The 26503-nt window shown below is 43.3% G+C and overlaps 1 protein-coding gene across 2 annotated transcripts in view; it reads right to left on the reverse strand.

Annotated features, from left to right (window-relative positions):
* Window positions 1-26503, reverse strand: part of LOC118393506 (whirlin-like) — a 91842-nt gene that overhangs the window by 4435 nt on the left and 60904 nt on the right. Inside the window, exons 4-11 of one of the 2 annotated variants that reach the window (XM_035786233.2) lie at window positions 23250-23476; window positions 12237-12273; window positions 7846-8028; window positions 7137-7340; window positions 4450-4524; window positions 3420-4197; window positions 2946-3118; window positions 2477-2602 (exon numbers count right to left, since the gene is read on the reverse strand). In XM_035786233.2, coding sequence (XP_035642126.1) covers window positions 2477-2602; window positions 2946-3118; window positions 3420-4197; window positions 4450-4524; window positions 7137-7340; window positions 7846-8028; window positions 12237-12273; window positions 23250-23476 — 1803 coding nt within the window. The remainder of the gene's footprint in view (window positions 1-2476; window positions 2603-2945; window positions 3119-3419; window positions 4198-4449; window positions 4525-7136; window positions 7341-7845; window positions 8029-12236; window positions 12274-23249; window positions 23477-26503) is intronic. The other variant, XM_035786234.2, reaches the window with a different exon arrangement.

The following is a 26503-nucleotide window of genomic DNA, read 5'->3' on the forward strand; positions in this document are numbered from 1 at the left end:
CACGTTGTGTTAGCTAATCCAAATGTATTCATTTAAAAGGCTAATTGGAATCATTAGAAAATCCTTTTGCAAGCACAGCTGAAAACGGTTGTTCTGATTAAAGAAGCAACAAAACGGGCCTTCTTTAGACTAGCTGTGTATCTTGAGCATCAGCAATTGTGGGTTTGAGTACAGGCTCAAAATGGCCAGAAACAAAGGCCTTTCTGATCCTGGATCACTACTGCCTCTGATCTGGCGGACTCACTAAACACAAATGCTTTGAGTGTTGGAGTGTTCCCCTGGCTATCGATTAATAAATAAAAACAAGAAGCATGCTTGCCTTACTGCTCTCACTGTTCCTTCACTGTTTCTTACAATTTAGTCATTCAGCAGATGCTCTTATCCAGAACGATTTACATTCAGTTCATTTTTTGGTAGAAACCCCCCACCCCCCACATATCACAGTCAGCGCAAGTAGACCCTTCTTCAAAATAATTATCCTCTATCAGCAGAATCAGCGCCAGGAAGAAAAATATAAGTGTAGGATGTAAATAACACTAATCAAAACACCCTAACAACAATTATATTGGACAGCAGCAGTCGCCACTTAATTTTAAGCACCCTGCAATCTACCCTCATTACGACAGAGGGGGAAGGAAGGCATTCCAACTAACCAACAATGTTTACTCTTTGGAAAGCAGTGGCACTCTAGCGTTACGCAATAGCTGCTGCAGAGCCTTGAAATTGGCTGTGACAACCTATTGTTCATAATCTTCTTATCGCACCATATCCCCAGAGGTGGCAAGGCTCCATGTCATTAAGTCAGTAAAACAATAAAATCCCATTATTGTTGACTGTCATATCCTGAAGTAACCTCTTCAACCATGTCACTTTTAATTCTCTGTGTGACCATTCCGAGCCAACCTAATGGCTGCGTGTCAAATAGAACCCTATTCCCTATGTAGAGCACTACTTTTGACTAAGGCCCATACACTCTTAGAGAAAAAAAGGTTCCAAAAGGGTTCTGTGGCTGTCCCCATAGGAGAACCCGCTTTCGTTCCAAGTAGATCCCTTTTTGGTTCCATGTGGAAGACTTTTGGGTTCCACGTAGAACCCTCTGTGGAAAGGGACTAAAATGGGTTCTTCAAAGGGTTCTCCTCTGGGGACAGCCAAAGAATCGTTTAAGGCTCTAGATAGCAATTGTTTTTTCTAAAAGTGTAGGAACTATAAGCACTATTTTAGGGAATAGGTTGCCATTTGGAAAACAACTATGGACTGTTACTGAATCATAGACAGTACCATTAAATGATGGGGGGAAGTAGTTGGAATAATGAGGCGGTGTGATATCCCTGCTATGTTGATAATGGGGGGCAGTGAGTATTGTGTTAGATGAACCTATAAATGAGTGGGAGTCTGTCCAACAGGACTCTATTGGACTATTGATATTTATGGGGGCTGTTCATGAGGAGTCATTGATATGGAAATCTATGCACCGTCATACATACACCTGTTTCTGTCACGCCTGCTCCCGCTCTCCCTCTTTGGCACTCGGGGGCGCCAGGCTGCCTTTCATTATGCACACCTGTCACCATCATTACGCGCATCAGTGCTCATTGGACTCACCTGGACTCCTTCACGTTTTGATTGCCTTCCCTATATCTGTCTGTTTCCTCGGTTTCATCCCTGTGTCAGCATTATTGTTGTCTCCGTTTCCCCTGTCCAGATGCTGTCCGTATTCTGTTCCTGTCCGTAGTTATTAAATGTTCCCTCCCTGTACCTGCTTCTCGTCTCCAGCGTCGATCCTTACATCAAGGCTGTTCTTGACAATAATATTTGCATACACATGTAGGCCCACTCACAATGACTATGTCGGTCTACTCACGCCTGAAAACTAAAAATGAAAACACGTGTTCCTTATTGGACAAGTTCAAGTAGACCCTCCACGTTTGGGTTTGCTTCCATTTAGTTCCTAATGAATATGGGCCCTGGTGACCTGAATTGATCATCCAATCCAAGATTTCTGAGACTAAACAGGTGGTAGAAAACTTTCTTCAACAAAGTTACAAATCCCCAGGAGAGCATCCTTTACTTGAGATTCTTATCAATGCAAATATAGGCAGCTATTACGCACATAAACAGATGCTCGGGGGAAAGTCACATTTAGGATTTCTTTAAAATGGTAATTCCGCCGTTTTTTATGCTTGCTGCTATGCAATAAAATATATATAAGTATGGCACACCTTCAGGCGCAACACCGGGGGTCTACATTCACATAGGACGAAGTAGTTCTTACTATGTGCAGACATCACAGTACAAAAGCCCGGTGTAGTCCTCATCATGCTACATTCATGTTCAGAGTTACCCTTAAATGTTGGAGTCTGATAAGGTGATGCAGAATCATCTACTTTCACCCGGAGCCCCATAAGCCCTGGTCAAAAGTAGTGCACTATTTTGGGAATAGAGAGCCATTTGGGACGCAGTGGTCTCTCTTTCTCACCTGTATGGTGACGATGCGTGGCAGCGGCTGGCGTGTGTTTGCCCCTCCCTCTATAGCGATACCCAGAGTATTGGCATTCTTTACCACATGTACCAGGGTAGGGGTGGGCACTGGAGAGCCTGGCTGCTGCAGGGGACACAAGAAGAATGAGGACCTCGAATGAGGACATTGAACAAGGTCAAAAAGACCGAAGCAAGAGAAACACTACGGTTAAAGGATGGAGAGTGTTCTGTAATAAAACGTGTGGCAAACCATGAATTTGTGAAAAGGCTCAACAGAGTGTTGTGAAACTCAAGAGATTTTTGAATGTTATGTTGTGCGTCCCAAATGGCACCTTAGCTAGGGCTCTGGTAAAAAGTAGTGCACTATGAGCCCTGGTCAAACGCAGTGCACTATATATGGAAAAGGGTTTCATTTGAGACACCAACATGTTATTTCTGTTGTGATATGGGCCCTTGGTGGCCCTCACCTGTTTGGATGCCAGTGCTGCAGGTCCCTGGGCCACTTGGGTCTGCTGTGTGGCCTGGTTCTTACTGGGCCGAGGACTGCTGTCTTTACTCAGCCCTCCTGCCTCAGCAATGTCCACCCCACTGTCCTCACTCAGAGTCTGACCACTGTCTGACAGTTGGGACAATGTGGCGCCTGGATACACAGAAGTAATAGATTCGATTATATATACACACCTTCCTAATATTGAGTTGAACCCCCTTTTGCCCTCAGAACAGTCTCAATTTGTTGGGGCATGGTGTTGAAAGTATTCCACAGGGATGCTGGCCCATGTTGACTCCAATGCTTCCCACAGTTGTGTCAAGTTGGCTAGATGTCCTATGGGTGGTGGACCATTCTTGATACAGGGTTCAAGCATGTAAAGTGATACACACACAGAACCACAGGCAGGTATGCACAAAAACACATAGACACACAGACACACATGGACCTTTACCTCTCTGCTGGGGCTGGGGCCTGACCTCAGCAGTCAGTCTGTGTACGCCTGCCATGACACACTGACCTCCCTGGCTGAGGGAGGGAGAACAGGGAGAACAGGGTCTGTCTGGGCTACATGGGGGCGGCTTCAGGACAGCGAGAGAGGGACAGGGCGAGGGACAGGGGGACAGACATGGGGAGAGACCGGGGGAGGGACACGGTGAGAGACAAGGGGAGGCAGTCTTATGGGAGGTAGCAGGCTTCTCATGGGAAGAGGATCTGAAGATGGGGTGCTTGATGGTCATCTCCTGGGTTGGAAGAGCAGAGGGGAACGACAAGGGGTTGTGATCAAGGGAGCCGGGGCAGGTATGGTGGCCAGAGCTAGGGCAGCCTTGGTGGGGGTGGTGGTCAGAGGTGGGGGTGGAGATGTGGAGGGAGTTTTGGCAGGTGTGGTGAAGAGAGTTTATGGATGTCTGATGAGCAGAGCTTAGATTGGCACTGTGGTTGGTGCCAGGGTTGCGGCTATTTTGGTGGCCAGGGTTGGGACAGGTGTGATGGAGGCTAGAACTAGGGGAGGTGGAGGTTTGGTGGTTGGAGGAGCTGAAGGCTTTGAGGGATTTGTGGTGACATTCCTGATGTAGCCTGGTGGGGGCAGTAAAGATCAGGCCAGACTGGGAGTGACTGGATGAGGGACGCTTGGAAGGGTCCCTCTCCTTGGGGTTTCTCGTCTGGGTATGGCCGGAGGGAAGTGATGGCTTGAAGGACGGAGGAGATTCAGCTGTAGACCGCACTTCTTTCTAGAAACACAAAGGGACATTGCTTGTACAGAAAAGTGGTCCAAACTCTTTAGAACCTCAGTCTGTCTGCTGAAGTTCACCAACAATGTTTTTAATGGAGAGACTCACCTTCAAACGTAACTTCACACCTCACCTTTAAATGCATTGTACACAAAGATTAGCATTTAAGTCTAATCTGCCACTCATGCACATAATAAAACCTGACTATTATTTCCATCAGACTAGAACAACCTCAAACTCACACAGACTCACCAATGTAATGTCAGGTAGGGCATTAGTGCGTACCCCTGGATCTTGCTCTACACTGTCACCATGTGAGCACTCATGCTGAAAGTGACAGACACAAGGTTTTGTGTGTTATAATATGACTTCACCTGTTTACTTTAACTTATCATTCAAAATAAACAGGCCCAACCATAGACTCACTGACCTGCATCCCAGAACAATGTTGTGTGACAATAATGTGCTGAATCATTAACCCAGAACCCGTGACTAAAGACTTCAATTAGCAATTAACACAGGAAGTTAATTTAGTGCATACAATATAAATTAACTGCAATTATTTGTTTACTAAGGGTGTGATTTTACAGCTATTGTAATGAGGACGTCAACGAGGCCAATTATACAAGCACAGAATGGACCATGGCAATCAGCAAAACCAGCCAACCAACAGAAAACAACACTTTGTCACCTTGGACAATGGGGAAACTGACACACACACACACACACACACACACACACACACACACACACACACACACACACACACACACACACACACACACACACACACACACACACACACACACAGATGAACTACTGCTGAGCACACAGAGATATACAGTTGAAGTTGGAAGTTTACATACACTTTGGTTGGAGTCATTAAAACTTGTTTTTCAACCACTCCACAAATTTCTTGTTTAACAAACTATAGTTTTGTCAAGTCGGTTAGGACATCTACTTTGTGCATGACACAAGTCATTTTTCCAACAATTGTTTACCGACAGATTATTTCACTTATAAATCACTGTATTGCAATTCCAGTGGGTCAGAAGTTTACATACACTAAGTTGACTGTGCCTTTAAACAGCTTGGAAAATTCCAGAAAATTATGTCATGGCTTTAGTAGCTTCTGATAGGCTAATTGACATCATTTGAGTCAATTGGAGGTGTACCTGTGGATGTATTTCAAGGCCTACCTTCAAACTCAGAGCCTCTTTGCTTGACATCATGGGAAAATCAAAAGAAATCAGCCAAGACCTCCACAAGTCTGGTTCATCCTTGGGAGCAATTTCCAAATGCCTGAAGGTATCACATTCATCTGTACAAACAATCGCATGCAAGTATAAACACCATGGGACCACGCAGCCGTCATACCACTCAGGAAAAAGACTAGTTCTGTCTCCTAGAGACCTTGTGAAGATGCTGGAGGAAACAACAGGTAAAAAAGTATCTATATCCATAGTAAAACGAGTCCTATATCGACATAACCTGAAAGGCCGCTCAGCAAGGAAGAAGCCACTGCTCCAAAACCGGCATAAAAAGCCAGACTACGGTTTGCAACTGCACATGGGGACAAAGATCCTACTTTTTGGAGAAATGTCCTCTGTTCTGATGAAACAAAAATAGAACTGTTTGGCCATAATGACTATCGTTATGTTTGGAGGAAAAAGGGGGAGACTTTCATCATGTTGTGGGGGTGCTTTGCTACAGGAGGGACTGGTGCACTTCACAAAATACATGGCATCTTGAGGAAGGGAAAGGATGTGGATATATTGGAGCAACATCTCAAGACATCAGTCAGGAAGTTAACGCTTGTCTTCCAAATGGACAAAGACCCCAAGCATTCTTATAAAGTTGTGGCAAACTGGCTTAAGGACAACAAAGTCAAGGTATCGGAGTGGCCATCACAAAGCCCTGACCTCAATCCTATAGAAAATGTATGGGCAGAACTGAAAAAGCATATGTGAAAGAAAGCCTGACTCAGTTACACCAGCTCTGTGAGGATGAATGGGCCAGAATTCACCCAATTTATTGTGGGAAGCTTGTGGAAGGCTACCCAAAACGTTTGACCCAAATTAAACATTTTAAAGGCAATGCTACCAAATACGAATTGAGTGTATGTAATCTTCTGACCCACTGGGAATGTGATAAAATAAATAAAATCTGGAATATAGCATTCTCTCTACTATTATTCTGACATTACACATTCTTAAAATAAAGTGGTGATCCTAACTGACCTAAGACAGGGAATTTTTACTAGGATTAAATGTCAGGAATTGTGAAAAACTGAGTTTAAATGTATTTGGCTAAGGCGTATGTAAACTTCCGACTTCAACTGTATTTGGGTTCAGCTCTCAGTCATCTTAAAGATAATCTCTCCTCACAATGGTTTCAAATCCCCCCGGTCCACGGCTGAATAATCTCTGCTTTGTTGGAGCAAATGGCACCCTATTCTGTATAGTGCATAACTTTTGACCAGAGCCAGAGTCTGGCCAAAAGAGGAGCACTAAATAATAGGGAATAGGGTGCCATTGTGCATTCAAACACTGTTTTAACCGTTTCTATTACAGGGTGGCTGGGTCTCATTTGGATGGTTATAGAGTGTTTTGTAGAGTGACTGTGCCCTGGCAGAATGAGGTCCCATTGTACTGATCAGGGCCATACTGATTCAGTGAAACATCGATGCTACACTGGCACTGCAGCTCAGTAATCTCATCTGAAATCACTGCTCTCTCTCATTTGACACTGGTGCCAGATCCAATTGATGACAGAACATATTTTAAAAGGATGCCTGGAGGAAATCAAAACACACACGCACCATAGAACTGAACAGGCATGCACGCACATGTGTACACACAGGGCTAATGGGGCTCTGGTCAAAGGTACTCCACTGTATAAGGAGTAGGGTGTCATTTAGGGTGCAATCTTTCCACTACCTTGGCAGAGCAGAGAGTGGTGGGGTTGGAGTGGCTGTGGCTGGCTGAGGGCTCTGTGTGTACACAGTGGCTGTGTGGATGCAACGTTCCTGTTTCCCCATGCCAGGCCTTCAGAGCCTCCCTCTCACGGTGCAGCACCAGACCATCATACAGCTCCAGGTCCTGGGGAGCCACCAGGCTACGCACCTCAGACAGCAAGGATAACTGTAGAGGAGAAACGGTCAACAAGTTACATAGAGGCCCAATAGAGTTACATAAATGCGCTATCACAGTTACATAGAGGCCCAATAGAGTTACATAAATGCGCTATCACAGTTACATAGAGGCCCAATAGAGTTACATAAATGCCCTATCACAGTTACATGGAAGCCCTATGATGTTACAGAGGCCCTGTCGGTTACATAGAGGCCCTATAGGTTATATAGAGGCCCTATAGGCTATACAGAGTCCTTATTTGACTTAGAGCAGGTGCTGGACGTCAGAAAGGGTTCAATAAAAGGTGAACAGGGGACTCCACACACTGCATTATGCTCTCAATGGGAGTTTATTGGACAGCGTTTAACTTTCGAGCACGAGGTTTTCATCGTCTCCTTTGACAACGGGAACTGGAGGGAGGACAGGAGGAAGAACGGTGGACAATTCGGGTGACCTATAGGGTGCCATTTGAGATGCTAGCCCAGATGTGCTGTCTCAGCAGGCGTTACAGTACCTTGGCGTGGGTGTTGAAGAGTTCAAACAGGGCCATAGCCAGGGGTTCCAGACCGATGTGTCCCTCCTGGTACTCCTGCAGGTAGTAAACCATGGTCTGCCTCTCTGGGTCGGTCAGCAGCAGAAAGGCCTGCTCCTCCAGAGACACCTGGGAACCTGGGGGCCACACACCTCGACACACTGACTGTATCGAGGGAGAGAGAGTGAGAGAGAGAGAGAGAGAACAAGAGGGAGGGAGAGAGAGAGAGAAAGAGAGAGCGAGAGAAAGAAAGACAGACAGGCAGAGAGTGGGAGGGAGAGAAAGAGAAAGACAGAAGAAGAGAGAGAGAAAGAATGAATGTGCACTCTTGGAATTAAGGGTTTGGTTAGGGTACAGTATTGTTAACGAAAGGCACAAAGGACATACCTTAGAGTGTACCGCTACAGTGACAAGCGTTTGTACCCCTTTAAGAAAAATCTCAACCTTTATTTCTGAGCGCGTACAGAGTCTGCTGTACTGCATATCTCCTTTGCTCTCAGTCATCCCACACACATCAACAGCACACCAACAAGCGTTTCTCAAGCTCTAACAATAGAAACCACTTCAAAGTCATCAGTGTTAGGGTGAGACCAATAACTGTATCATTGTTATTCAGCTACAGCTTGAAATGACCATTCCAGCTTTAAATAGACCGGAACGTAGAATTGAGTACCGAGCCATTGATGAATCTTAAATACCATTCATGGTTAAACGATGGCACTCAAAACGATGCAGTTCCACTCATTCTAAAATGTGTGCCTGGATAAGAGCTGTGCGTGTATGTGGAGAGGACGTCTAACACAGATGGTTATGTTTGGACATCTCAGATGATATACCGGCAGCACACCTTTTTGAGGACACAACATGTTGGAGGTTATAGACGCCTGGGAATGTGAAGCAGATTGTCAAGAGGAGCACCAGGAGGATGAATATGTTGCAGGGCCCAGAGAGTAAAGAGAAAGTTAGCAGGTCAGCAGGTCAGGAGCAAAGCATTGACTCTTGTTCCTATTAATTACTAAGGGAATTTGTCAGTCACGCTGGGCTCCTGTCCTGCACGGTGCTGCCCTCACTTCTCCACCAGCACCATACTTAGCTCAGACCAGAGAAATTCCCAAATGGAAGCCTATTCCCTATGTAGTGTGCTACTTTTGGCCAGAGCCTCTGGTCAAAAGTAGTGCACAATAGAGAGAACAGGGTGCCATTTGGGGATCAATGAAGACATTCATTTCTCCCCAAGGTGACCCTACAAGGGTTTACCCCGGTAGCATTCCAAGTAACACAACCCTGTGGAGTTTAGGTGAGCTTCCATATTCTGCAGTGAAATCCATACAATGGAAGAGCAGTCACTTTTATGGTTACGTATCGGGTTTGAGATACAGTTGAAGGTCTCCAAAGGTGTAAAGGAGAGTTGATGATGTGAACATTAGAGCATGACTAAGGACAGGGAAAACTGCGGAGAAAACACTTTCAGCATAATCAATCACAGAAAGTGTGATCAAGCACAGTATAGCTCTTTCGAGTCACCTCGGTCTCTGTCTTGGCCTCTATCTGTCTCTCGGTTTATCTCTTTCTCTCTCTCCCTCTCTCACCATTGAGCTCCATTGTGAACAGAAAGCCAACATACAAATGTGCTTAGAATGCTTACAATTGGATCTACATCAAAGGACCTTGCTAAAATTAAACAGCTATTCATCAGGAATGAGTCCAAACTTGGTGCCTCTGGCGGTCTGCAACTAATGAGATTTGTAATTGGAGATTGGTGGTGAGAGCATGTTGATTTCATACAGGTCAGAGTATCATTTTAACATCCGCAAGCCAGACTGACTGAATGCATTAGGGATACGAGGATGTGTCCTATGGGCTCTGGTCAAAGGTAGTGCGCTATTTAGGGAATAGGGTGCAATTTAGGAAACAAGCCAAATAAAATACATCCCCTCTTTGGAAACAAAGCTGCAACCATCGCAAGATTAGATGACACATTTAGGAACTGGTAGATTTGAATGTGTTGGTCTAGGTTAGAAGGAAGAAAGACAGAGCTTTTGTTTGCGTACCTGTATCATTTCACAGTAAGTGAATGTGTTTTTCTAAAGCTGGTTGTTGTGAGTTAGGTAGCATTGATATTGGTCATGAGTCCTCACTTCTCGGCAGGCGGCACCATAAGGTGTTCTCCTGCTGTTGTAACTGTGAGAGAATGGTATCTGTGTGTGTGTGTGACTGTGAGATTGGTTCCAGGGCCATTAACCTCTCTCTGGCTGCCAGAACTCACCCTAAACACTGAAAATCACACACACACACACACACACACACACACACACACACACACACACACACACACACACACACACACACACACACACACACACACACACACACACACACACACACACACACACACACACACACACACACACACCTCTATATTGTGTGTGAAACCATTGGTGGTGCCATTGCGCTCCTTTGTGTCTCAACGTGTTTATGATGATTGAGTGTGTGTGTGGTGTGTGTGGCACACATGCGTGTTTGCTCAACCGTGCATCCGTGTATGCATGCTCGTGTGTATGATTGAGTGTCTAGGCTGTCTGTCATTGAATCCTGCCTCTCATCACCACCATGGGACCACTCTGCAAGCCTCCCCAGGAGAGCCTGACTGGAGAACAGGTACACAGCACTCTACTCACAGCAGTAGAAGGTAAACCATCATACAAATGAAAGCTTTAGAACCTAGAATTGCTCAACCATCAAGTTGATATTTCTCTCACCAGACTCAGGGCACTCTGCACACTCACACAGTGGCTGTGAGAAGAGACTATTCCCAAACTGGAGAACATGAGGAGAACCTCAGGGTCTCCAAAGAAATGGATCAACTCTCTACATATCTCAGCTGATAAACACACTGCTTGCCCTAATAGTCATACTACTGTAAACTGTAATTCTACGTCAGCTAAGGCTCACGAGTAGCGTGAGGTTTTAGGGACAACAACAGTGACGCGTCATGGCTGAATACGGAATACAGCATTTCCTCCATGAGATTAGCTCAGTGTTCCCCTTTAATTAAAGATGACTAACGAAGGACTCTTCCCTCGCTTTTCTCTTTTATTGACGAGACCTGACTTTGAGTCGCCATGGTGATGGCGACTTGTCAGGTGGCTGTCACTGTCCCTTGACAGGATCGATCAAAATGTCCAACTAAGGATGAGGTCATGGATGTTAGGAATGAAGTGAGGATGAAATTCAGCAACTCTTGGAGGACAGTGGATAAAAATGCTTCTTTATTGTTAAAACCAACACGTTTTGGCCTGTGAAGAAGGCCTGAACATGGAGAGTTGTTGAATTTCCTCTTCACTTCAGTGCCTCTCTTGCTAGGAAATAGAGAGAGAAAGAGAGAGAGAGCAAGAACAAGAGAGCGAGCGAGAGAAAGAGAGAGAGCGAGAGAGAGAAAGAGAGATAGAAGAGAAAAGCAGGGGTGAGCTACTCTTAACTGTAAAACAGTAAAACACAATATGTACATACAGTACCTAACCCGTGATGGTTTGTTATAGTCCCATAACTTCAGTCACTGCTCTTCATGGTCAGATACCATCTGCAGTATTGGTTTTCCAATCGAACTAGCCGCAAAGTGCCTCTCTTTCTTCTCTTCCAGTAAATCCTATTGTTTTATATGTTTTCTGCATTTGCTACTAAATTGCATCCCATATAGCGCCCTATTCCCTATATAGACCACTACATTTGACCAGAGCCCATAGGGATCTAGTACACTATATAGGGAATAGGGTGCCATTTTGGGACATAGCCCTGGTCTTACTTTAAGTACTCCCACTTTGAGCTATAGATTCGTACCTTAATGGTACTGTAAGATTTAGTGTGCATCCCAAATGGGACCCTATACTTTTGACCAGGGCCCAGAGGCACTTTGCGACTTGTTCAATTTCGAAAATCCATACTGCAGATTGTATCCGACCCTGAAGAGCTGTGACTCAAGTTATGGGACTTTAACAAACCATCCCGGGTAGCCCTGGTAGCCCACTATATAGTCATTAGACTGCCATTTGGGACACACACACTGTGTAGTTCATGTATGATGTGCTCAGCTGTCTGTGAGGTTAAAGGGTACTAGAATATTAAGATTTAATCTGAAGATGGTGAACGGTCAGTCTAAAAGGCCTTAAGTGTGGCCAAATCTGGTGACCCCTCGATTAAGAGACCTATTATAAATGTGTGTATGCGATGTCCGCGTGTTCTTCACTTCTGATGTCATTCTTTTGGGGTTAATGAAAAAGAACTCGGATATTATACGTTTATTTATCAATGCCGATATAGTACTATCAAGTAGTATAGGAGTATATACTGTAAGTATGGAGTAGAATTTGACTTACCTTTCCTAATACAGGTGTAGCCCGCGCTGAAGATGGCCTGCAGCAAAAAAACAGTAGAACATTAAAAGATGCTCACATTATGAACCACTGACAGAAAACCCATTTTACAATAGCACATATAACAACCAAGCACAAATGACTTTGAAATATGTAATATGACATGAAAACAACAACAACAACAGCCCGGAGAGAACTGGCAGCAGTGCTCCCTGTGCCTCAGCAAAAAAGGAAGCCAACAGATGCATCCCAAATTGGCACACTATTCTCTACATACAGTGGTTCCTCAATTAAAAGTTGCGTGCGTAGACCAAATCACTTTTCAAACACACTTTCAGAATTCCATACAGGCAAGACGTTTTGATTGAGGATTCTAATTCATCTATTTTTGGCAAATAACTCTCAGAATTGTTTTCAAAAACTTTTCCCCACGTGAGTACTGGTAGCATTAGCCATCGGGAAAAATATCCTTTCTATTTTATTCTGTTATATTCCATTTTATTGTCACTGTAAAATGTTTTTTTTCTGTTGATTATGGTAGGACACGGGAATATTACACTGAACAAAAATATAAACGCAAAATGTAAAGTGTTGGTGCCATGTATCATGAGCTGAAATAAAAGATCCCAGAAATGTTCCATAGGCACAAAACTATTATTTCTCTCAGATTTTGTGCACAGATTTGTTTACATCCCTGTTAGTGAGCATTTCTCCTTCACCTAGATAATCCATCCACCTGACAGGTGTGGCACATCAAGAAGCTGATTAAACAGTATGATTATTACACAGGTGTACCTTGTGCTTGGGACAATAAACGGCCACTCTAAAATGTGTAGTTCTCTCACACAATGTCACAGATGTCTCAAGTTTTGAGTGAGCATGCAATTGGCAGGAATGTCCACCAGTACTGTTGCCAGAGAATGTAATGTTCATTACTCTACCATAAGCTACCTCCAACGTTATTTTAGAGAATTTGGCTGAGAACATGTATGGCATTGTGTGGGCGAGAGGTTTGCTGATGTTAACGTTGTGAACAAAGTTCCCCATGGTGGCGGCGGGGTTATAATATGGGCAGGCATAAGCTGCGGACAACAAACACAACTGCATTTTATCAATGTAAATTTGAATGCACAGAGATACCATGACGAGATCCTGAGGCCCACTGTGAGGCCCATTTTTGTAAGGTATCTGTGACCAACAGTTGCATATCTGTACTCCCAGACATGTGAAATCCATAGATTAGGGCCTAATTAATTTATTTCAATTGACTGAATTCCTTAAATGAACTGTAACTCAGTAAAATCTTCTAATTTGTTGCATGTTATATTTTAGTTCAATATATAATCCTTATACAGTGTACAAAACATTGGGAACACTTTCAAAACAGCCTCAATTCATCGGGGCATGGACTCTACAAGGTGTCGAAAGCATTCCACAGGGATGCTGACTCCAATGCTTCCTACAGTTGTGTGACGTTGGCTGGATGTTCTTTGGGTGGTGGACCATACTTGTTTCCTGTGTTGGGTAGGTTACTTTCTAAATGTATTCCGTTACAGGTACTAGTTACCTGTCCAAAATTGTAATCAGTAACTGAACTTTTGGATTACCCAAACTCAGTAACGTAATCTGATTACATTCAGTTACTTTTCGATTACTTTCCCTTTAAAAGGCATTAGAATAACACAAAAATCTATGTTAAAGGATGTTACATTTTCTAACCCATCACTTTCTACTACATAGAATAATACAATTAAATTATATCTTTACATTAATATATATAATTGAAACTCCAAAAATGGATGTAGCAACTACAGATTGCACCTTTAAGTCTATCAAAAGTATGCGAGCATTGTTTTTATCAGCATGAAATAGATTGAGCAATAAAAGCCCCACTTTTATTCCATTGGCTGGGATACCCACTATGCATATGTTGCAAGAGTGCATTTTTCACAGGCTGTCGACTGGTTTCAAAAACAATGATTTAAAGGCAGTTTAAACTTCTTGAATTCAACCATTATTGGGTTCAAATACTGGTCTCTGACTTGTGGTCAGACTCACTCAGGTGGAACCACCTTAAATGTGAGCCTTTTTTCAATGCTAATATGAATATCATTGAAAAAAACAGAAGTGCCAAGGATTTTTTTTCGGAAACATCCTTTCTGAATTTAAAAGTAATCCTCGATGCAGTCATCTAGTTTTTCAAAAGTATCTGTAATCTGATTACAATATTTCTTTCTGGTAACATAACAAATTACAGTTACCGATCTGTTTTTCCCCAACATACATGGAAAACTGTTGAGTGTGAAAAACCCAGCAGCGTTGCTGTTCTTGACACACTCAAACCAGTGCACCTTGCACCTAACATACCCCATCCAAAGGCACTTAAATCTTTTGTCTTACCCGTTCACCATCTGAATGGCACACATACACAATCCATGTCTCATACACAATCCATGTCTCAAGGCTTAAAAATTATTCTTTAACCTGTATCCTCACTTTCATCTACACAGATTGAAGTAGATGTAACAAGTGACATCAATAAGGGATCCTAGCTTTCACCTGGATTCACCTGGTCAGTCTATGTCATGGAAAGAGCAGGTGTTCTTAATGTCTTGTACACTCAGTGTATATCAGAGTGATCCGCCGTTGATACATTTTAGTAAAGCTGGTGGTTAATTGCTGACATCTAGCACACCTAGCTAATCTACTTTGTACAAACAACAGTCAATTACATTGTTACAAATCAGATCAAATTTTATTTGTCACATGCGCCGAATACAACAGGTACCGTAGAACTTACAGTGAAATGCTTACTTACAAGCCCTTAACCAACAATGCAGTTAAGAAAAAAAGTGATAAGAAAATATTTACTAAAATAAACTTACTCTACCAAAAAAATGAAAAAATACATATATATATATAAAAAAACAAGAAAAATAAAAAATAATTAAGGAGCAACAATAAAGTAACAGTAGCGAGGCTATATACAGGGGGTAGCGGTACAGAGTCAATGTGTGGGGGTACCGGATAGTTGAGGTTATTGAGGTACATGTATGTAGAGGTAAAGTGACTACGCATGGATAATAAACAGAGTAGCAGCAGTGTAAATGGGGGGACCTAGACTTGGTGCTCTGGTACCGCTTGCACGTGTGGTAGCAGAGACAACAGTCTCTGACTAAGGTGGCTGGAGTCTTTAGCAATTTTTTGACACCGCCTGGTATAGAGGTCCTGGATGGCAGGAAGCTTGGCCCCAGTGATGTACTGGCGTTGTCATACCCTCTTTACGACTGTCTTGGTGTGCTTGGACCATGATAGTTTGTTGGTGATGTGGACACCAAGGAACTTGAAGCTCTCAACCTGCTCCACTACAGCCCTGTGGATGAGAATGGGGTTGTGCTCGGTCCTCCTTTTTCTGTAGTCCACAATCATCTCCTTTGTTTTGATCATATTGAGGGAGAGGTTGTTATCCTGGCATCACACTGTCAGGTCTCTGACCTCCTCCCTATAGGCTGTCTCATCATTGAAGGTGATCAGGCCTACCACTGTTCTGTCCTCTGCAAACTTAATGATGGTGTTGGAGTCATGCTTGGCCATGCAGTCATGGGTGAACAGGGAGTACAGGAGGGTACTGAGCACACACCCCTGAGGGGCCCCCGTGTTGAGGATCAGCGTGGCAGATCTTTACCACCTGGGGCTGGCCCGTCAAGAAGTCTGACGTTACAGTTGCAGAGGAAGGTGTTTAGTCCCAGGGTCCTTAGCTTAGTGATGATCTTTGAGGACACTATGGTGTTGAACGCTGAGCTGTAGACAATGAATAGCATTCTCACGTAGGTGTTCAGTTTGTCCCGGTGGGAAAGGGGCGGTATGCAAATTGGAGTGGGTCTAGGGTTTCTGGGATAATGGTGTTGATGTGAGCCTTTCAAAGCACTTCATGGCTACTACAGGCATGAGTGCTTCCGGCCAGTAGTCATTTAGGCAGGTTACCTTGGTGTTCTTGGGCACAGGGACTGTGGTGGTCTGCTTGAAACATGTTGGTATGACAGACTCGGTCAGGGACACGTTGAAAATGTCAGTGAAGATACATGCCAGTTGGTCAGCCCATGCTCGAAGTACACATCCTGCTAATCCGTCTGAAAGTTGACCTGTTTAAAGATCTTACTCACATCGGCTTCGGAGAGTGTGATCACACAGTCGTCCAGAACAGCTGATGCTCTCATGCATGCTTCAGTGTTGCTTGCCTCGAAGCGAGCATAGAAGTTATTTAGCTCATCTGGTAGGTTTGTCACTGGGCAGCTCGCAGCTGTGCTTCTTTTTGTAGACAGTAATAGTTTGCAAGCCCTGCCACATCCGACGATCATCGGAAGGGGATGTAGTTTGATTCAATCTTTGTCCTGTATTGTCACTTTGCCTGTTTGATTGTTCATCCATGGCTTCTGATTGGGGTATGTACTTTGGTAGACCAGGGGGTTTGGTCAAGACGTTTACACAGATCAGACACGGACAGAGTAGGATAAACTCGGTTTCAAGGGTGTTTATTTAAATAATAAATAAAAAAGAAAAGGATAGGTCTCCCCTTTGAGACCCTCTCCGGGATACCGTATTCTGGGCCCCGGGTCTTGCTGTTTCCTGTCGGGATCGCAACTACACTCACTCCTGTTCCCTCTGTAACCGTCCCCAACTATACGAGAGTCCTTTCTTCACCCACTCTCCCTTGTGTGCTGCCCTTCTGGCAGCTTTAAGGGCCGTGCACAGCTGGTGAGCAATCAGCCCTTGATTCCTCACCAGCTCCCAATCAGCCCCATTTAGTCCCGGCCGGAGAGCTGTTGAGACCTGGCACGTCCAGTAGATGGAGCCATCACCTGGTGATGTATACTCCGTCTGTCACCAGGCCTCGACGAGTCTCTCCCTGGTGGCTGACCTGCTGTACGCCACAGTATGTATGGTCACTGTCGGGATGACGTCATCGATGCATTTATTGATGAAGCCAGTGACTGATGTGGTGTACTCAATGCCATCGGAAGAATCCCGGAGCATCTGCGTCATCTGACCACTTCCCTAGTGAGTTAGATGTAGGGAGCTGTGCTGCTGCACATCATTTTCTAATAAGAGCGGTCCATGATCTCTGTAAAAAGCATGAAGTAATTATTTAGCCTATTGGCCTGCTCCAGATCAGCCATGTGAATCCATTTGCAAATGAGAAAATAAAATGGGGGCAACTTAATAATGAAGCATTACCATCGAATTTAACCAGAGGGCCCCTTCCATGTTGAGAAATAGCCTCACACACATGCATCTTGGTTATGTGTTCTGGCTTGTGTTTGGGAGGGAGGTAGAGGGAGGGAAAGAGAGGAGGGGCTCATTTCTCCCATTCTGAGGACCGGAACGAAAGCATAATCAGCGTTCAAACTCCCCCTTGTGGCGGTTTGGCGCAATGGCACAATGACTAGGGCTGTTGCGGTGACTGCATCACCGCCACACTGGTGATCATGAGTCACAAAGGCAGTCAAATTCCGGTAAATAGGCTCTGATGCTGCTGATGGTTATTAGTAGCCTACCAAACTTGCTAACTGCCTGTTACTCAGCACTCTATTGTCCCTCTAGTCACTCTGACATCAATGTAAATATAATCGAAAATCTAATCAAACACGTCATGAGAGCCCATGAGCAAATGTTGCGCAACATTTCTATAGGCTATGCAATTGTGCGAGAAAACCGAGTGATGGCCTCTACTAAAAAGTGGAGGATCCAATCGGCTTTCTATAGAGTAGGCCTATTATATTTATTTCTCAACTTTAATAATATTAAGCACATTGTTTATCTTTAAAACAGGAGTATAGCCTTCCTGGCTGGCATGAAAATGAACCACATGAAAAAAAAAAAGTGCAAATCAATCCCAGAACAACAGCAAAGGACCTTGTGAACATGCTGTAGGAAACAGGTACAAAATGATCTATATACATAGTAAAAAGAGTCCTATATCGACATAACCTGAAAGGAAGAAGCCACTGCTCCAAAACTGGCATAAAAATGCCAGACTACCATTTGCAACTGCACATGGGGTCAAAGATCGTACTTTTTGGAGAAATGTCCTCTGGTCTGATGAAATAATAATAGAACTGTTAGTTCATAATGACCATTGTTATATTTGCAGGAAAAAGGAGGAGGGTTGCAAGCCTAAGAACACCATCCCAACCGTGAAGCACGGGGGTGGCAGCATCATGTTGTGGGGGTGCTTTACTGTAGGAGGGACTGGTGCACTTCACAAAATAGATGGCATCGTGAGGAAGTTAACTTATGTGGATATATTGAAGCAACATCAAGAAATCAGTTAGGAAGTTGAAGCTTAGTCGCAAATGAGTCTTCCAAATGGATAATGACCCCAAGCATACTTCCAAAGTTGTGGAAAAATGGCTTAAGGGCAACAAAGTCAAGGTATTGGAGTGACCATCACAAAGCCCTGACCCCAATCCTATAGAAAATTTGTGGGCAGAACTGAAAAGGTGTGTGCGAGCAAGGAGGCCTACAAACCTGACTCCGTTACACAAGCTCTGTCAGGAGGAATGGGCCAAAATTCTCCCAACTTGTGGGAAGCTTCTGGAAGGCTTCCCAAAACGTTTGACCCAAGTTAAACAATTTAAAGGCAATGCTACCAAATACGAATTGAGTGTATGTAATCTTCTGACCCACTGGGAATGTGATAAAAGAAATAAAAGCTGAAATAAATCATTCTCTCAACTATTATTCTGACACATCACATTCTTAAAATAAAGTGGTGATCCTAACTGACTTAAGGCAGGGAATTTTTACTCTGATTAAATGTCAGGAATTGTGAAAAACTGAGTTGAAATGTATTTGGCTAAGGTGTATTTAAACTTCCGACTTCAACTGTAGATGACATGTATTGTTTTCTGCTAATTTCTCTAATCATGGTCGCACACCTCATGTAGCCCATAGGCCGATATGTTTTGATAAGGTTTGTAATTCACTACTAAAGTGGCTTCTTAAAATTAAGCACATTAATCTGCTTTACAAGGGGTTCAGAGCGTAACTGGCATACATAAGCAGGGTGTGAGTTTCAAGTGTGGGGAAGATAATTTTCACCATAAAAATGCGCCTTAATAATAAATGCATTACATGCATAATTGCATTCACGGTCATTTTTGATAGTGGTGTTTTCATAGCCTACTGCCATGTGCGCATTGCTGCACTTATAATGTGAAGAAATATCCTAATAGTTTATCAACATTTTGATCTGTTGCGTCAGCCACGTATTAATTTGGGATCTATTGCACCCCACAACTGTCCCAGACTATGTTTGGAATATTTATTTCTTGCACACAATAGAATAGGTCAACTTTTGTACTATGGGGGATAGTGGATTGACATAGGCTAGTGGTTTTGCTGTTCGTTAGGCCTTCTCATCTTGTTGGCTGACAAAAAGTAAATGTGGACAGTTCTTCCGATATCTTTAATATGCACCTCGGAATTGGACAAGGACATGCTCAGTTGCGTCCCCAATGTGTCTGTCTTCACCTGTAGCCTGTGAGACAGACCCGATCATGTGATTGAGAGCCATGTGAGTGGGAGAGGCGCTTCGGATTGCACAGCAATCAGGGAGAAGGGCACAACGCAGCACTCTGGGCCACAAAAGGCACGGCTCTTTTTAGGTTGCATTACGGCCACAAAGGAGATGCCGCCGTGAAATTCGAGGCATTATTAAGTGCTTGTCAAATTGGGAATGAGAGACGATTGAAGTGTGTACAGCCTGAGCAAAAAACAAACCAGAGCTCGTGCCTTTTCAAGCGACTTTTTTCAAATCATCATTATTAGTCTCATCATGCAGCCTTACAATGTATTAAAAGCAAAAACATATAGCCCAACGTTTGTGGAACAACTAAAGTTACATTAATAACTCTAAATTAAGGATAGGAGTTTGTAATTCTTTGTTAACTACTCAACACAGCATAGCCGCATGTGCACACTCCATCAAATCATTTGGAGAAAATGATTCAATTGCACTCTTCATCCTGTAAAATAATATAAAATAATGCCACGGATTTCTAAGCAAATCTTAGAATTAGCCCACAGCCATTTGGCATTGCCACATCAGGACCTAACATAAGGACAACCCAGAGTATGATAGTCTTTTCCTCTGACATAGACTACATTTTATTCATATCATGCTTCTTCAGACCTGTCTAAAATAAATAATGGATTTATTGGGAAGGTGTTATATGAAGAGAAATTATCAAGAGAAAATATAGATAAAATGTAATGTTGCTCATCGGCCATTGGACATAAACATTACACAACAAGTTGGAAATTCAACAATGAGTTGTTTGGCAGGAATCCGTGGCTGCCTGCAAGCATTGCAAAGCAATCACTAGTCTGCTATTCAGTGGAGTGGGTATGTGGTCCATGTCTGGGTTTAAGGGTCTCTTTTCCAAGCTTAAAAGGATCAATATTAAACATTGGCCATGCTGTCAATCGAGCATGACTTCTAGAAAGAGGCCCGAGTTCCTGACTTGGAAACTCGGCACTGGAAAATCTCAGACTTCAGTGAGTTCAAGATAACTGGGAACTCTGAGAAAAAAACGAGCTCCGACTGGGAAAATATGTTTTGAATGGTCATCCAATTCAGAATTCCAAGTCAGGAACTCGGGCCTCTTTCTAGAGCTCACTGACATCATGATTAGAGCTCACTGACATCATGATTCAACCTTGTTTTTTTTTCAGAGTTCTCAGTTGTCTTGAAAGCACCATAAATCCAGAGAATGCCAGAATTTGATGACTGCCACGCCACCTTCCTGTTGAAGTGAACACAACACAACAAGTCCAAAAATGTATTGTATGCTGCTGCATAAATTATGTAATATGCCAGGGAGATATGTATACTGTAGCTAAAAAAGTAATACTAAATGTGTGTTATTAAGTAAGCTGTTAGCTGTTGGTGGTGCATATGTAGCCTATAGCCTGTTTTAGATAAATGTCATCATTGAATATTGTAAGAGCGCTCACTGTCTGCTTATATGCCCCCTTTATTAATCCTACGTTTCTGACTTGGTGTACAGGGAGAGTACTGTAACAACAGCCTATGTTCTGAATTCTGTCTTTGTACATTTCAAAAGTGCTCAACAAATAGTTATACTGACTACGTCCGTCCTAGCTCGCTCATTAATGTCTTAATCAAAATTACGGATTGCCTCCTGTCCGCTCGTCGTCCCCTTATGCCATAGTTTGTACATCTCAATTGTCAGTAGAAACCACATGTGATTAAGCAAGTCAGCCATGTTTCTTTTAAAGGTAGTAAATGAGCCTGAGTTAACTGTTTTACTGCCAGACAAGGCTTCACTAATAACCAGGTGTAGCAGTGGTAAGGATTCATTCCATGGTGCTGAAAAGAAAGCTCTGTGGGGGCAGCTTTATGTAGGCCCTAACAGTTTGTGGGCAACGTTTGTCACCGTTATAGTGCAACTAATGTATTGTTTAGTGTTGTGGCTTAGCTGGCATGCATCTTAAGCTATTTTGTTTTGGCCCACACCAATATTTCCATGCTAAAATCGCCACTACACACACAAGTATACACCCACACTAAAGTGCCATAGGTTTTCCTGATAACCTTGAACAGTGAATGTCATTACAACAGTCAAGGACATTATTGAGGAGAGAGCAGAGCAGACATTCAGACAGCTGCAGCTCAAGGTTCAGCCAATAACACACTTACACTGAAGCAGAACTTAGTGCACTCGAACCCACCACAGCAATGTGTAGGCTATGCAGTTTCTTTGTTGACTAACTACTGCCCTCGCAAACACACACTTCTTACTCTGGAAATAATCACTGGTGTCATTCGCCTATGGGAAAAGAAGCTACTGGCCTGGTCAAGCAAATTGGCTGCTGCACTCACATTTCGTTTCACGGATACGTAAAGTGAAACAGCATGTGAGGCTATGCTAAGCAGCTGACGCAATGCGGGTTGATTGAATTGTGCCATAAGACGGAGTAGGCTCTTTGGTTAGTAATTAAACAGTAAGTGCTGGAAGGAGGATATCACTAATAATGAGATGCCAAATATATGGAAGTGAAGGACTAAAAGCCACCTTGCTTGATTTCTAAAGGAGCTGAGGGGAAATGCATACTTCCTAGGGTTCTCAAACAGCCTGCCTCCATTAGAGCTGGAGAGAGAGAGCTGAGGAAAGGAGGGAGAGACAGGCAGCTCGCTGTGGGACTGAGCACCATATCACACGTCACAGTCAAACCCAACAATGAAGTGGATGTATTCTGCCTCACATTACTCACTCAATCACTCGCATGACAAAAGCCCTGCCACTGACAGTGGTAGGATAAATAAATACATTGGTCAGAGACTGAATGGTAATTTAATTCTGCTACCTTGCTACGTGATAATTCAATGAAATTCTTCAATGGGGGCTGTCTTATAAAGAAAACAAATATTAAATTATGTTGCTAATCTTAATGTCAACCGGTTGAATATAATTGATTTCACCCAACAGAACGACTGCATCCCAAATGGAATCCTATTCCCTATATAGTGTACTGGTAGTGCACTAAATAGGGAATAGGGTGCCATGCAGACAAAGTATTTTTCCATCAATGCCCTAGACATTCTTTCTGCTCAAATAAGAAATGACTGACTGAATGCAAATATCATTCAATGTTTGAAGCATGAAACATACTACATCCCTCTTAAGGGAATGTTGGAGCCACTGTTCATTGTACATTTCAAGAATGTTTGGTTTAAAGGGAATTTAAAATAAACAGAGAAAAGAGCTTACACTCACTAGATGCAGTTAGAACTGTGACCTTCAATATGACTTTTTCGCTGAAAACAAAAATGTCATAGAACTCTCATAGGAAGCATCTCAAATGGCCCATAGGGTTCTGGTCAAAAGTAGAGTACTCTATTGGGAATTGGGGTGCCATTTGGGATACACCCATAGAATTCACAAAGAGATTGCCCTTTTGACAATGTTGTGCCTGTTTGTGCTAAATCACCGTGTAGTAGCTGGGCTGGCAGTGCTCTCTGCTGTGGGCGGTGGGCTGGGGGGGCTAGGGCTGCTGATCCATTTGGTCTGGTCCACCACGGTGCGGGCATGGGGCAGGCGGCCAACGTCTCTCACCCTAACCAGCAGGTGGCGACACGTCTTCAGGATCCTCACCGCCTCATCATGGGGGATGGCCACGAAGCTCCGCCCATTCACCTCCAGCAGCTGATCGCCCACCTGAACCCACAGAGAAGAGAAGTTATACTTGTAGATATACACTGAGTATACCAAACATTAGGTGCACCTTCCTAATATTGAGTTGCACCTTCCCTTTTGCCCTCAGAATAGCCTCAATTTGTCGGGGCATGGACTCAACCATGTGTCGAAAGCGTTCCACAAAGATGCTGGCCCATACTGACTGAAATCCTTCCCACAGTTGTGGTAAGATGGCTGAAAGTCCTTTGGGTGGAGGACAATTCTTGATACACACGGGAAACTACCCAGCACGAAACAACCCAGCAGCATTGCGGTTCTTGACACAAACCGGTGCTCCTGACACCTACTACCATAACCCATTCAAAGGCACTTAAATCTTTTGTTTTTCCCATTTACCCTCTGAATGGAACACACACAATCCATGTCTAAATTGTCATAGGGCTTAAAAATCATTTTTTAACCTGTCTCCATTTACACTGATTGAAGTGGATTTAACAAGTGACATCAATAAGGGATCACAGGCAGAGCCCCACCTCTTTTGAGCCACACCTGTTTAGCTAAAAAAAAAAGCGTATGTTTTGCATATTATTTTGGCATTAATACATTAATACGTGTCACATATCCATTTTCAAACAATGTAAAAAAAAGTTAATAAAGCCGCATACAAACATGGTCTCTTTTTTTTGCTTTCTTGAGTAAGGCAGCTCCAAAATGCAGGTGTTTCAGCCTAGCTCAGTGTGGTGGTGGGGCAGCCAGCGGAAAATACAGAGAGTAGGGGTTGGTAATGTTCTCTAGTTGCACCGTGATTGGCTCAGTGTTCTGTCACTCATGGGGACACTACGTCACCTCAAAATTTACAGAGAGAGCTCAAAAATTCAAGCCCTTTGGGTAAATGCCATAGATTTACATTAGAAGTGCCCATCCAATAAGGCTCAATTCCATTGGCTACAGATAAAATGACATCAAATCCTGTTATATCTACTGTATGTTTAGATTGGACTGATGTGAGGCCAAATCTATGGAAGGAACATCATGAACATCACATTCATGAAACCATGTTCTAGCAGACCATAACAACCAATGCTTATTATCTTCCAGCCTATTCATTCTTCAAAAGCACAAACAAAACACTTGACATAGTGATTCTTCCTGTTTGAGAAGCAGTTTAGCTTTGATTTTAGCTTAATAGTTATTAGGGAGTGAATGTTATACACGGAGAAAATTGGACCTCTCTGAAATGAAAATGAATGGCCCTCCCTTCAGCAAAATATATTTGACCTAAACCTTCCCTGAACGCGTGAAAAAACAAAACAATTGACCCTCCCCTATACCCAAAATAATAATTTAAATAAAGTGAATAGCAGAGAACATGTCTACCGTTTACCCTCACTTCTTGGACAGACCAGAGACTTAGATATGCAGTTTTAAAAACTGCCAGAAGGTTGTGGGTTTGAAAACCACCGTGGCCAAGAGTAGGGATGGAAAAATCTCCTTTATAGTTAAAGCATTTTATGATTGACATTTATAAACATTTCATGCAATTCTACATTTTACACATTAGCAGAATTGTTTTTTAATACCACAAAAATTACAGAAATTACAGACTAATGGACAGAGTGATAGGCCTATGTGTTCATCTTATCATTATTTATCCAATGCCAAATCAGTGTGTCTTCTTTGTAAGGAAACTGTCCCAGTTGGCTAATAATAACCTGAGATGTCATTAGGAATCTGAGCATGGTACTTTCAAAAGCTAGGCCTACCTTTCCCGTTCTATCGATTCCTTGGATCATTTCATGTTTTCATGTGTACCTGAGTTATTGACATTCAATCAGGCAGAAATCCCGCCGGTATTACGGAGCACCGTGATAAAGTCACTCTCACTACAGTCGTGGACAAAAGTTTTGAGAATGACACAAATGTTAATTTCCACAAAGTTTGCTGCTTCAGTGTCTTTAGATATTTTTGTCAGATGTTACTATGGAATATTGAAGTATAATTACAAGCATTTCATAAGTGTCAAAGGCTTTTATTGACAATTACATGAAGTTGATGCAAAGAGTCAACATTTGCAGTCTTGACCTGCAATTCGCCCTGGCATGCTGTCAATTAACTTCTGGGCCACATCCTGACAGATGGTAGCCCATTCTTGCATGATCAATGATTGGAGTTTGTCAGAATTTGTGGGTCTTTGTTTGTCCACCCGCCTCTTGAGGATTGACCACAATACCAAAATGGACCCAAAATATCAATGTTTTGTTCCCCAAGCCACATAGTTATCACTTTTCCTTATGGCAAGGTGCTCCATCATGCTGGAAAAGGGATTGTTCGTCACCAAACTGTTCCTGGATGGTTGGGAGAAGTTGCTCTCGGAGGGTGTATTGGTACCATTCTTTATTCATGGCTGTCTTCTTCGGCAAAATTGTGAGTGAGCCCACTCCCTTGGCTGAGAAGCAACCCCACACATGAATGGTCTCAGGATGCTTTACTGCTGGCATGACACAGGACTGATGGTAGCGCTCACCTTGTCTTCTCCGGACAAGCTTTTTTTCCGGATGCCCCAAACAATCGGAAAGGGGATTCATCAGAGAAAATGACTTTACCCCAGTCCTCAGCAGTCAAATCCCTGTACCTTTTGCAGAATATCAGTCTGTCTCTGATGTTTTTCCTGGAGAGAAGTGGCTTCTTTGCTGCCCTTCTTGACACCAGGCCATCCTTCAAAAGTCTTTGCCTCACTGTGCATGCAGATGCACTCACACCTCCCTGCTGCCATTCCTGAGCAAGCTCTGTACTGGTGGTGCCCCGATCCCGCAGCTGAATCAACTTTAGGAGATGGTCCTGGCGCTTGCTGGAATGTCTTGGGAGCTTTCACGTCCTGACCTTAGTTCCTTTTTTATGTCTCTATTTAGTTTGGTCAGGGCATGAGTTGGGGTGGGCATTCTATGTTTTCTGACAGAGTGATCTCCAGCCTTGTCCTCATCACTCACACCTTTGTTATCAAGAGAATCACTGACATGATGTCAGCTGGTGCTTTTGTGGCATGGCTGA

The sequence above is a fragment of the Oncorhynchus keta genome, chromosome 14 (assembly GCF_023373465.1).
Source record: "Oncorhynchus keta strain PuntledgeMale-10-30-2019 chromosome 14, Oket_V2, whole genome shotgun sequence".
Lineage (NCBI taxonomy): Eukaryota > Metazoa > Chordata > Actinopteri > Salmoniformes > Salmonidae > Oncorhynchus > Oncorhynchus keta.